Source organism: Megalobrama amblycephala, linkage group LG18 (assembly GCF_018812025.1).
Source record: "Megalobrama amblycephala isolate DHTTF-2021 linkage group LG18, ASM1881202v1, whole genome shotgun sequence".
In the NCBI taxonomy this organism is placed as follows: domain Eukaryota; kingdom Metazoa; phylum Chordata; class Actinopteri; order Cypriniformes; family Xenocyprididae; genus Megalobrama; species Megalobrama amblycephala.
Window position 1 is genome coordinate 31221799 of NC_063061.1, and position 13089 is coordinate 31234887.

General features: G+C 36.7%; 1 protein-coding gene across 6 annotated transcripts in view; it reads left to right on the plus strand.

Moving 5' to 3' along the window:
* Positions 1–12110, plus strand: part of dennd1a (DENN/MADD domain containing 1A) — a 28932-nt gene extending 16822 nt beyond the window's left edge. Inside the window, exons 19-24 of one of the 6 annotated variants that reach the window (XM_048165207.1) lie at positions 33–149; positions 302–388; positions 2649–2719; positions 3835–3963; positions 5712–5758; positions 5845–5989. In XM_048165207.1, coding sequence (XP_048021164.1) covers positions 33–149; positions 302–388; positions 2649–2719; positions 3835–3963; positions 5712–5758; positions 5845–5858 — 465 coding nt within the window. In that variant the 3' untranslated portion in view covers positions 5859–5989. Of the gene's footprint in view, positions 1–32; positions 150–301; positions 389–2648; positions 2720–3834; positions 3964–5711; positions 5995–8422 lie in introns of those variants that run through there. The other 5 variants (XM_048165203.1, XM_048165208.1, XM_048165205.1 and 2 more) reach the window with 5 other exon arrangements.
* The last annotated feature ends 979 nt before the right edge of the window (positions 12111–13089 follow it).

A 13089-nucleotide genomic window follows, 5' to 3' on the forward strand; every position in this document is an offset into this window, starting at 1 on the left:
ATGCATTCTCATTCAAACTCGTTCACTTGCAGGAGCTTGCAGAGAATGGCTACTCAGAAGAGCCTGGCTCCACCCACTTACCCTCCACACACAGCAAAGACTCCCTCACCTGGGACCAGAGACGTCCAATCACAGTTCACTTTGGACAGGTAGGTGTGGGGAATTATTTCATATTATTTTAGTTTACATGGACATAGTAATTAGGATTCCGTCCATTTAGTCTGTTTGTTTTTAGAAAGTGTGTGAGAGAAACTATATTTTTATAGATAAAAGTGTGTGCGTGTTTGTATGTTTGGAGCAGACTGAGCAGGCACCCTCCCCACGGCCCCTGCGGCCACAACGCCCCCCTCCCCCCCATCCCTCCAAACTGCAGCGCAGCACACGACCAGTGAGTACATGCCGCTGCCCTCTGACTTCTGACCTGTCATCCTGAGCTCAAATATTCACCTCTGACCTGGCTGCTGCACTGGAGTGTGTTATAATTCATGTGTTCTGCAGGACACTGTTTGTGTGCATGCGTGTGTGTTTGATCTAACTTCAATTCCTATTCTGCAGATTAATGCGCACTCACACACATGAATGAGTTTGTCATGTGTGTTTGCACTCACTTTCCTACCGCACAAACTTTTTTCCTCTGGCTCCAATCTCTTTTCAGAGCTTGACGCTTACTTTTTTTTAGCACATGTGCTCCTAATTTGAAAAAATGTTGGAGCGCATAAAGAAATTTAGGAGCATGATGAAAATGTATTAAATTTGTTTTTTTCTTAATAAAGGAATATGAGGAGACATTTACAAGCAAAATTATTAAATTTATTTGAATACAAAAACGACACTGTTTTTAAATATTAATCCTCAAATTGTATTTATTGAATAATTATGAAATGATGTACAGTACAGTCCAAAAGTTTGGAACCACTAAGATTTTTAATGTTTTTAAAAGAAGTTTCGTCTGCTCACCAAGGCTACATTTATTTAATTAAAAATACAGTAAAAAACAGTAATATTGTGAAATATTATTACAATTTAAAATAACTGTGTACTATTTAAATATATTTGACAAAGTAATTTATTCCTGTGATGCAAAGCTGAATTTTCAGCATCGTTACTCCAGTCTTGTGTCACATGATCCTTCAGAAATCATTCTAATATGCTGATCTGCTGCTCAATAAACATTTATGATTATTTTCAATGTTGAAAACAGTTGTGTACTTTTTTTTTCAGGATTCCTTGATGAATAGAAAGTTCAAAAGAACAGCATTTATCTGAAATACAAAGCTTCTGTAGCATTATACACTACCGTTCAAAAGTTTGGGGTCAGTAAGAATTTTTATTTTTATTTTTTTGAAAAGAAATTAAAGAAATGAATACTTTTATTCAGCAAGGATGCATTAAATCAAAAGTGGCAGTAAAGACATTTATAATGTTACAAAAGATTAGATTTCAGATAAACACTGTTCTTTTGAACTTTCTATTCATCAAATAATCCTGAAAAAAAATATTTTACACAAATATTTTGTACAATTGTACACATTAAATGTTTCTTGAGCAGCAGATCAGCATATTAGAATGATTTCTGAAGGATCATGTGACACTGAAGACTGGAGTAATGATGCTGAAAATTCAGCTTTGCATCACAGGAATAAATTACTTTGTGAAATATATTCAAATAGAAAACAGTTATTTTAAATTGTAATAATATTTCACAATATTACTGTTTTTTTACTGTATTTTTAATTAAATAAATGTAGCCTTGGTGAGCAGACGAAACTTCTTTTAAAAACATTAAAAATCTTAGTGGTTCCAAACTTTAGGACTGTACTGTATGTTCTAAAGATTGAATTAATGTAAAGATAAAGTTTATTTTTTTAGCGATATACCAATAATAACCAGAAAAAAAACAAAACAATGCAGGACTTTTATATATAAACAAGCCCAAAATACACTGGAACTCTTATTTTAAAATGTATTTTCTGCTTGCAGCTGCTCAATCAAACATGAGGCAGCTAAAATATGCACTCTTACAACCATCTAAAACATCTTACAATACAAACACCATAAAGTAAACATTGTAATAATTCATCAACAATAAGCAGTCATTTGAAATAAATACATTGAGTGCAAACTCAAATTTAAGACCTCTTAAAATGTCAATTAAGGCTTTTGTTATACCGTTTAAGATATATAAGACTTTTTATGCCCTTAAATTTGACAAAACCCATGGGGCCCTACTTTTTATTCACACACATACTCCTAAATACAATTTTTGTGAGGGGAATGCTTGCACTGTCAAACCCTGATTCTGGACCTTGAGAGCTAGAAAAGGTATATTTAAAAAGCTCATTTTTGCCTCTGAATCTGTTTTACTATTACTATCAATATAGAAGAAACTGAGCCCAATGAATGTGGAAACCTCTAACAATTTGGGATGGTTTATAGTATACTGTAATATACTCAGGCCTGCCACTCTTTAGATCTTGGATATTGCATTTCTGTTTATATTTGACAGGATTTTGACCTCTGACCTGACAGGAGCAGTTAACCTCTGACCTAACAGTGACTACAGTGACATCTACAAGGATGTAACAAGTCCAAAAACTTTTTTAGACATAAGGATGCTATTTAAAATGTGTGTTTGCGTGTGTTTGCAGGCTCGACCTCCTCGTCCTCTGGTGGCAAAGAGACCACGCAGTAACATTGCGGTAGAAGGAAGCCCTGAACAGTAAGACTTAAATGCTTAACCTTCTCACACATGCTCTTGCAAAACACAAACAAAAAGACAATGGTCTTTTTGCTTCTGCTGGTTTTTATTGCACGGCTCTATGGAATATTTTACTCCACAACCATGGCATTGAGCGGTCAGATTTTTTTTGTTTAATGATCACTAAACTGCATATTTGTCTGTTTAGAAAAACAATGAACTGGTAAGAAACACAAAGAGCTGGATGAAAGATAGCTTAAAATAGAAGACATGCTATATTGTAGCTATGCATTTTAACTAACTTTAGGAAAAAGTAACTTCGGTTGCAGATTGGTGGTAATAAATTTTAATATTGTTATATTGTATGAGTGTTTGTCTTGTTGTTTGGCCAATTGTTTACATTAGTAATGAACTATTTAGCAGAAGCTTTAAGTCAATCTTAAATAAAAAATAATAAAAAATTAAAACTCAAATCAATATTTTATTTCCCTTTTTTTTTAGTTATTTGACTAGTATCCGTAAGTGGGATAATGTACAGCCAGCTAATCATAAACTCCTTTGTTTGATACAAGATGCCTCTGTATTTATACATAAATGCCTCTTTTATTTTATTTTTCTTAATTTTATTTAATTTTTTTTTAAGTATTATTTATATACTTTTATAGTTGTATATCAATATTAAAGCTTGCATTTTTATATTTTCAATTTTAATTTTAATATTGACTAATTTTATGTGCTTTTGTCATTTTCATTGGTTGTTTTTTATTAAATATTTCTAATATTTTATCTGTTTTTCAGTTTTGGTTTTATTTTTTAATAGTTTTAGTTAACAGTAACACTGGTGGCTGGCAGGCTGTACATTAAGCCTCAAATATTTATCAAATGCAAATTAGCACAGCAAAAATGTTGTGGTCTTGATTGTGTGATTGCATGTCTCACTTGCTCTTTCCTTCTCTCTCTCACTTTTGTGTTCTCTTTCACACTGGGATGGTCGTTTTTGTGATCTGTGTGTTTGTGTGTGGTACTGTGGTTACACCTGAAACTTGGCTCTCTATGTCTCTGCCAATTTGTGTTCATGCTTTCTTTTTTGTTGTTGCTGTTGTGCATCTCTGTATGCGTGCGTGTTGACGCTGTAGTTACGTGCGTCCAACTCGTCACTATACAGTGTTTCTGTGCGAGGACTCTTCGGGTGACGAGCTGTCTCAGGATGACGACTCCATTGCTGCTTTTCCTGAACACTTCCTGCTTTCTGCTCCTTTTGAATGGTCTCTGTTCAATTGGTTTTCATTCTTGATTTCTCTAATGTCTAGTCTTAAAATGAATATTTGATGGCCTTTTTACATACTGTGCCCCCAAAAAGTATTTGGACACATTAAAAAATGTATCGATGTCACTGCATCAAAGTGGAAGCATTAGATATACTGAAACTGTTCAAAACACATTCAATTTAGAAGTGAATTATTAATTTGTGAGTATGAATTGTATCAACTATACACAGGGGTACCTCAGGGTTTGGTGCTTGGCCCCCTCCTCTTCTTCAGTGTTGTTCTCGCCAGCCTTCCTGCATAAGTTATTAAAGGTCTGCATTTAATCCAGAATGAATCCAGTGTGTTTGGTCTCCAATGAAAAAGTTTTTGAAAACTTTCCGATAGTCATTGTAATTTAGTAGAACATGTCCATAATACAGAAGAAGTGCTATTCAGGTCAGCCAGGAGTTTTGGGGGTCGTGTTTGGAGACCAGCTTTGTTTTTGAAGACCATATTATGAAAACTTCTCAGTCATGCAGATTTCTCCATACAGCAACAGGAAGCCAAACCTTTCAGATTTGAGCTTGCCATACAGCTCCTTGTCTAAACTCTTGTTATCTCTAGACTTGTTTAGACTACTGCAGTGCTCCTCTAGCCAGCCTTAAAGGATTAGTCCACTTTTAAATAAACTTTTCCTGATAATTTACTCACCCCATGTCATCCAAGATGTCCATGTCTTTCTTTCTTCAGTCAAAAAGAATTAAAATTTTTGATGAAAACATTCCAGGATTTTTTTTCCATATAGTGGACTTCAATGGGCACCAAACAGTTGAAGGTCAAAATTAGTTTCAGTGCAGCTTCAAATTGTTCTACACAATCCCAGATGAGAAATAATGGTCTTATCTAGAGAAACAATCACTCATTTTCTTAAAAAAAAAAAAAAAAATAATATATATATATATATATATATATATATATATATATATATATATATATATATGTATATATATAAAATTTTATTTTATTTTATTTTATTTAGAAAATGAGCGATGGTTTCTATAGATAAGACCCTTATTTATCGTCTGAGATTGTGTAGAACAATTTGAAGCTGCAGTGAAATTAATTTTGACCTTCAACTGTTTGGTGCCCATTGAAGTCCACTATATGGAGAAAAATCCTGGAATGTTTTCATCAAAAACTTTAATTTCTTTTCGACTGAAGAAAGAAAGACATGGACATCTTGGATGGCATGGGGGTGAGTAAATTATCAGGAAAAGTTTATTTAAAAGTGGACTAATCCTTTAATGCATACGCTATTAAAGGTCTGCAAAGAATTAAAAATAGGGCATAGTATTCGGTCTTCAATTAGGCCCTGAGAACATGTTAGCCTGTCTGTTATTATTTCATGCAATGACAACTATATTTTTAAGTGTCTTAAGTGTCCAAATGGTTTTTGGGACTATTGTACTTTATGATATTTAGTTACTCTGTGGCCTGCTAAATGTGTCTTTGCTGGCTTAAATCAGATTTATTGCATGGCTATATTTAATGTAATGCCTGAGGCATGCAACAGCTAATTTAAGTAAAGTGATTTTGATTATTATGTTGACTACGTCTGCCCATTTCAGCAGCTGCTCATCTAACATGAAAATACAATGTGTGTCTGTACTTGTTTGTGCATGTGTTGTCCGTTGTGTGTGCTTGTTTGTGTGTTTTTGTGGCGTGGTTGTTGTGCACATGTGTTTTTGTTTGCGTATGTGACTTAGGCCCCAGCCATACAGGTCTCTAAAAGAGGCGGAGCTTGTAGAAGAAGGTGAGGAGGTTGGGGAGCGCTTCCAAGGTAACACTGCTCCGTCCAGCCCTGTGCTAGACAAGTTCTCTGACCTGAGCCTGTTGCAGGATGCCTTCCGTAGTCAGCAGGGGGAACCAGAATGTAAAGAAATCACAAATACTACAAAACCCTCTCTCAGCACACACTCTACACTCAGTTCTGCACGGAGTTTGGAGGAACTTCGGGCAGACCCACAATATGCCAACTTCAACTATCAGGTTAGACTGTGTAAGCATTGCAAAGTTTGGGGAGTGACAGCCGTGATTTAATGCACTTCAAGACCTGAAATGGATGGGTCAAATAAGGGAGAATTACACTTCCAAAATGTGTACTGTTGTTTTGTCTCCAGGATCAGGTTAGAGAAACACTGCCTAAATTGTTCCACTTGTACAGAATACAGAAGACCAAATCACAGTAATTGATGGTGAGAACCATAGCAACGTTTCGGCATATTATGGCAGTAAACAAGAAGCATTTAATAAACATTTGGTCGTACACTGCATGGTTCAGTTTCAGGCCTCATTCATATGTGGAAATAAATATGATATGAATGGGATACGTACATTTGCATCTGCCGTGAAGGAGGACAGATCGGATACTCCCCTTTCAATGCGAGTCGTACATCATTGAAAAGGACTTTTTTTAAAAACATTTCAGGTACTTATAGATCTATAACAAATGAAACCTATCTAGTTGACTAGCAGATAATTAATTTAGTGCATTTGTGTTAAATAATAGGCGATCTGGCGATCTGAAATGTGTTGCTTTTGAAATCATGCTGAGCAGAGGTCGCGTTAACCGAAAATTTTCCGTCATTGACGGAATTTTTTTATCAATGACGGAAAAATCTGAAGGCAGTCCGTCACGGTGACAGATTACACTGAGGGTGATCTACTGTAAATTGTAACTGTAATTCACACCCCTGTCCAGTTGGTGGCGAGTGCGCTCCAATGTAGCAGCAGAGCACTGGATCCAGAACAAAAATAAAACTGGCAGGAATCTTTTGCTATGCGTTTGATACTGATAACGCACAGGCGAGTACCCAGAAGCTACAACTCTCTATCACACCACATTAAAGAGCGCCAAAACGGTATTTATTGCTTGAATTTCTTAATGAAATGGACATAATTTGAAATCTGAGACTTTTGTTCCATATCAAAAGCAACACAAAGCGTTAAGCCTATTGCGATTTATTGGATGGGAGGCGCACAATGCACTGTTTAATCATCAACTCAAAACAGCATATAGCCTACCAAGAGATCGATTGTGATTTACGAATCGATATTGGTTTCATGAATGCGCAAAACAGCAAGGAGACATTTTAATTGTTTATTAATAAAGTAATGTTTTCTGAATCAGTGTCGGCTGCAAAGATGAAGTTGATATTGACTCTCATCATCTCCTCATGGATGCGCTAGAGAGAGAATGCACTTCATTCGGTTTAGTCTACATAATCAGGGTAGCCTATTTATTTTCGTTTTGAATTAATTCGTTTTCGTTAAAGTAGGTATTTAAAGCTTTCTGTAGATATATTTCTCATGTCTGTGAGGCAAGCAGCCGCTGAGTTTCGGTTAATTTAGCTGACGCGCTCCAGTTCACGCGCCAGTGATCGCGCCCGCGCCTCCATGTCATGATTATATTGTCTGCTATATTTGCTTCTTATTTATTACATCCAGGCAATTGGTTAATGAAACATTGATTAAAATTAAGATACAATTTTTACAAAACGAAATTCACTTTAAAGGAAGGCTTTGTACCAAACAAAACTTAATGAAGTGTTTAAAATCATGTCTGACCCACTCCATGTCTCCCGATATATTGCGCATCTTATGATGCATCTTACTCATGCTGTTCACTTTTCATAATCAAATAGATGAATTTAAAATATAACATAGGACTATTTAAACATAAATATGAAACTACGTTTTCTTTAATGGCTACCATCGTAGCCTATAGTACAGTACAGAGAAATTTCACGTGTGAATTACCCGTCATTTTAATTTTCATATTTAAATTATAATAACACATTTAATTGCTTTTATTTTTGTTCAAATGCTATAACACATTTAATTGCTTTTATTTGTGAACAAAAATAAAATCAATTAAATGTGTTATTATAATTAAAATATGAAAATTAAAATGATGGGTAGTAATAGATTATGACGGAATTTTTACGATTTTTGAACTCAGAACCTCTGACGTACTTAACAAAAGTTCTACCACCTGACTATTATTCCTCTCCCACGCATCCTGCGGATGTCGTGAAGCATTTGTACTATATAATTATTTTGATGCAAGGATCAAACTATTTTGCATTAAAAAATTTTCAATTCCATGTCAATGTACTATTGAAATTGATTTCTTGATATCATAATGCTATTTTTTGTTCGTTTCACCAAGTGCAGTGTAAATGCAGATATTGGATACTGGTCACTTTTAAAAGATATTAAAAGCGGGTTGTCAAAAAAAATCGGATTTAGTCAAAAAATCGGAATTGGCCATCAAGACCTGTAGTGTAAATGTGGCCTACTTGATTGTTTTAGGAGTTGATAGCGGTTTTCACTCCCTGAAACACTCCAAAGCAACCATATTTATCTGTGTGCATGGCCTCTATCTAAAAATTTGTTCTAATTGTTTGTTCTCCAGCGGATGGATCTTAGTTCTGGCGAACGCACACGCACTCTCCCAGGTCTTAAGACCACCAATCCATACAACAAGCTCTGGACCCAACGGGAAGACCCATCTACGTTACTTGGCCGAGAGTCACCGTCCTGGGAGAGACCTCTCTCCGTGCCACCCTTGGAACCCCCTGAGGCACGCCCACCCAGCAGAGACAGTTCAAATCCCAGTGGAGAGAAGACTGAGGGGGCTTGTATCACAATCCCTCGTCCCCAAGGTCGGAAAACACCTGAACCGGGAGCAGTGCTGGCACCAGCTGTTACCCTGCTGCGCGGGGTCAAGCAGGCCAGCGAGAAGGAGGGAGGAGTGTCCACTGGAGGGCAGGAGTTTCGGCAAGCGCTGAACATGTCTCCTCACTCCCAAACACAAACTCAGGCAGACTTGTTGAAGCCTAACGAGACAAACGATGGACAGGGACAGGACTTGCTCAACTTGTTGGACCCTCTGTACGGAGCGATGAAGAATGAGGCTACCCCATCCCTCACTAAACCCCCTATACCTCCTCGACCCAATCCACCAAACCTGCCCACCTTCCCCCCTCCAGTGTCACTGAACCCCTTCACCCAACCTTCCCAGTATCCGCCACAAAGGCACTATAGTCCTGTTGCCCCACGTAACCCTTTCACCCCAGCCTACATGCATCCCCCAGGTGCCAACTACTTCCCCTCCTCTGCTCGCCCGCTCTCAGTATTTGGTCAGGCATCCGCTGTGGGTGTGACCCCAACAGGAGGGGCGTGGTCAATTGGGCGCTTTCCTCCATCCTCCAGCAGTAGTGGCTCTCTCTCAAGCCTCTTAGACTCGCCTGCTCCGGCTACTCCAGCCCAGTCTGCGCAAGTCTCCACAGACGCACCCCATGACCCATTTAGTGACCTTCTTACCATGGCAACCACACCAACTGCAATGGCCACGCCCCCCCCAAAAAAGGTCGAGAACTTGCGGAGAAGGTGGGAAACTTTCGACTAGCTCTGCCCGCATCTTTCCTCTACTGCTGCTACCAACCAGTGAGGGACTGCAAATTTAGAGCCAGTGGGTATTTAAGACTGCGCCTCCTAGTGGCCTGAAAGCACTGTTGAACTTTTTTCCTCCAGAGTGTGTTGTGCTTTTTTTGCGCCTAGCTCACTCACTTAGCCTTATGCACACTGATGCTAATGCTGTATTTCCCATAACAACCGGATGAACCGTGCTGCTCCAATAGCACCAATTTTAACACTGAAAAACATATTAGCAAGATAACACTGTATTTTCTGTAGCTAGCAGTGTAGTTCCCATAGGGATCAGACTACGATATTAAAGATACCATACAATAATGACCCACGTCCTAACATTAATGATTAGACTGCCATTGTTGCTTTTATGGTGGTAAACTGCACATCCTCTTAACAGTCAGTGCTGTTTTAATAAGAAGCTTATTTTTAACCTTACACATCTATTAATTCAAGCCCTAACATCCACACTCTTGTGCAAATTTATATAAACCATTGTTAAATTGACATTCATAACACACTTGAATACAAATATTGTATATCCCTAGTAAATTGCATACTACACATTCCACGCTAGGAATGACACAAGGGCATACGACATTCTACACCCTAAAATATACATTGCATACTACATTGTGGCTGTGTACTTCATATTTGCACTACATTACATACAGCACACTACAATGCATACTGCACTACATATTGTGCCCAAGTACAAGTTATATACTACTCGCCGCATAGAGCATAGTGTGTGCAGCACAATGAACGGGTCCGAATAAACAGCCCTGTAGAACACAACACTGCCCCCTACAGGTCAGATATTTTAGAGGTCAAAATGCAGGATGCATTTGATGCATTAGCTCTTGACCAAAAAAAAAAGTGTAATTAAATTAGGTAAACTGATGCAGAGTGCGTTTGTTTTTTAGATGAAAAATATGGTGAACGCCCTCACTGGTACAGGCTTTACCTATTCCGCTTGCCTGAGTGTCAGTCCAAAAGTGTTAAAATGGGTCTCCTGGAACTGGGTTCTGTTCAGTTTCAAAATAGTTTAGTTTATAGATGCAAAATGTCCACTTGCTTTGATTTGATGTTGAAGTTTAAAATCTTCTTTTATTCTGAGCATCACATGATAGACTTATAGCTTTCATAAAGCAATCAATCAGACCTTTCTTTTTAGCAGTACCCGTTCCATCTAATCTGCTACTGCCATGCACTCTGCATTTTGGGTATTTATTCTAATAGATATGTTTTGCGCTTTTTAAACATGCATACTGCTATAAAGTGTGTTAAAATGAATCCGAACTCTAAAAGCTGTTTTTCTTGTCATAGACTGTGCCTGTTTATTGGGTTTTGTTCAGCACGATACACAATCTGTGTTGGAGGATCATTGTTTCATGCCATTTGCTATATTTTTGTCTGAGACTTGCAAGTAGGAGAACACTGTCTGTGCAGATCTTGACATGGAAAAGAATTGTGTACAACCAAATGCTCAAATCCAAAAGAAACGTTTTTGTTTTGTTTTTTGTCCATGTCAGGGAACATCAGGGAGTGAATTGGTCTCTTCTTCTCTGGTTTTATTGTTGTATTTAAAGATATGAAATAATGTTATTTGTGTTATTAAAGTGTTCTTGAACATCTGTATCCAACCTGTTGAGCTGTTAGAAAATGTTATTTTCTGTTAGTTAATTCATTTGGACCATCTTTTAATTTGGGCCTTAAAGATCGAGTTTCATTTTGGGCCTTGAGAGTAAGTGTGTGTGTGTGTGTGTTTGTGTGTGGAAGTTCAGAGCTGTTTTTTGCTCAGAGGTTTTTTGTGTATACTTAGTCTTACAGCATGGGTTGTTCAGATATTTTGGTTAAAATGTTAAAAAATGATTTCTACATGTTCACATGGGCTGTTAGGTTGATATGTGATTGGTACAGCAAACACTTTCCTTGGTAAATAATTCATACTGAAAGTTTAAAACATGTTTAGAAGAAATGAAGGCTAAAACACAATGGCAAAATTTATGAGTCACCCTAAAAGAATACACTGACTATAATGTTTGATAAACGCAAAACTTCAAATTATTTACATCAAAATGTGTGCGAGCATATAAAGTGCTACTTTAAAAAGGCAAAAGTAGACTTTAAATTGAAATATCTAGTAAAAATGTATTCGCTGAAAAGTATCTTTACAATTTTGACTGCTGCAGATACAGTATTTTTGTTATTTTTTTCAGTAGTTGTCAGATGAGCTGAATCTGTGATATTTTTCCCCACACGGTGATTTAACTGGCAAGGCATTAACGTGTTTAGTGTTAAATGTTGTACTGGGTAAAGTCAACAGACAAAGAGGCACGTCACTGAATGTGTCAAAATGTAATCTAACATGTCCATGTAAAACAGGATCTGAAAGTATGGCTTAGCATGGATTTAACAAACATACAATCTATTGTATTTTGACAGGATTCTTTGAGGTTTGGTTATCTCAGATTGAATGGTAGGAGAGTGCTGCTCTCAGCGAGATGGAGTTATCAAAATGCATTTCTGATGTGTAAAATACAATTTTCTCTTGGAATGTACCCTAATGTGAACTCGTATCCTGTTTATCATTTTGCACTTTTTTTAATTTTTATTTGGATGTTATTTTTTGTTTGCCATAATTAAAAAAACATTATATTCCTGTGAAAGTGTTGAGCTTGAAATTTGTTTTGCTCACATTTATTATTTTTAATCATTCACATTCCCAGTATTCTTGCGCGCATTATGTATATTTTAGGGCTGTTTAACCTGTTAAAGGATTAGTTCAGATTCAAATATAAATTTCCTGATAATTTACTCACCCCCATGTCATCCAAGATGTTCATGTCCTTCTTTCTTCAGTCGAAAAGAAATGAAGGTTTTTGATGAAAACGTTCCAGGATTATTCTCCTTATAGTGGACTTCATTTGTCCCCAAATGGTTGAAGGTCAAAATTACAGTTTCAGTGCAGCTTCAAATGGCTTTAAACGATACCAGATGAGGAATAAGGGTCTTATCTAGCGAAACAATATGTCATTTTCTAAAATATATGTATGTGTAATATATATATATATATATATATATATATACGTTTTAACCATAGATGCTCATCTTGAACTAGCTCTCTTCTTCTTCCTCTATATTAGAATTCCAGCAGTGTGGACGCTGCTAAGTGTATTACTGCCCTCCACAGGTCAAAGTTTGAACTAATTGTTATATACTTGTACTAGCATATTGTATATGACAATTTAGTTCAAACTGACCTTTGAAAAGAGCTAGTTCAAGACGAGCATCTATGGTTAAAACGTATATCATTTTTAATTTTTTTTTAGAAAATGACCGATCGTTTTGCTAGATAAGACCTTTATTCTTCGTCTGGTATCATTTAAAGCACTTTGAAGCTGCACTGAAACTGAAATTTTGACCTTCAACCGTTTGGGGCCAATCAAAGTCCAATATAAGGTGAATAATCCTGGAATGTTTTCATCAAAAACCTTAATTTCTTTCCGACTGAAGAAAGAAGGACATGGACATCTTTGATGACATGGGGGTGAGTAAATTATCAGGAAATTTTTATTTGAAACTGGATTAATCCTTTAATTAAGTGCTGCTAATTATAAGCAAAAGTGATGAGAAAAAAAAAAAATT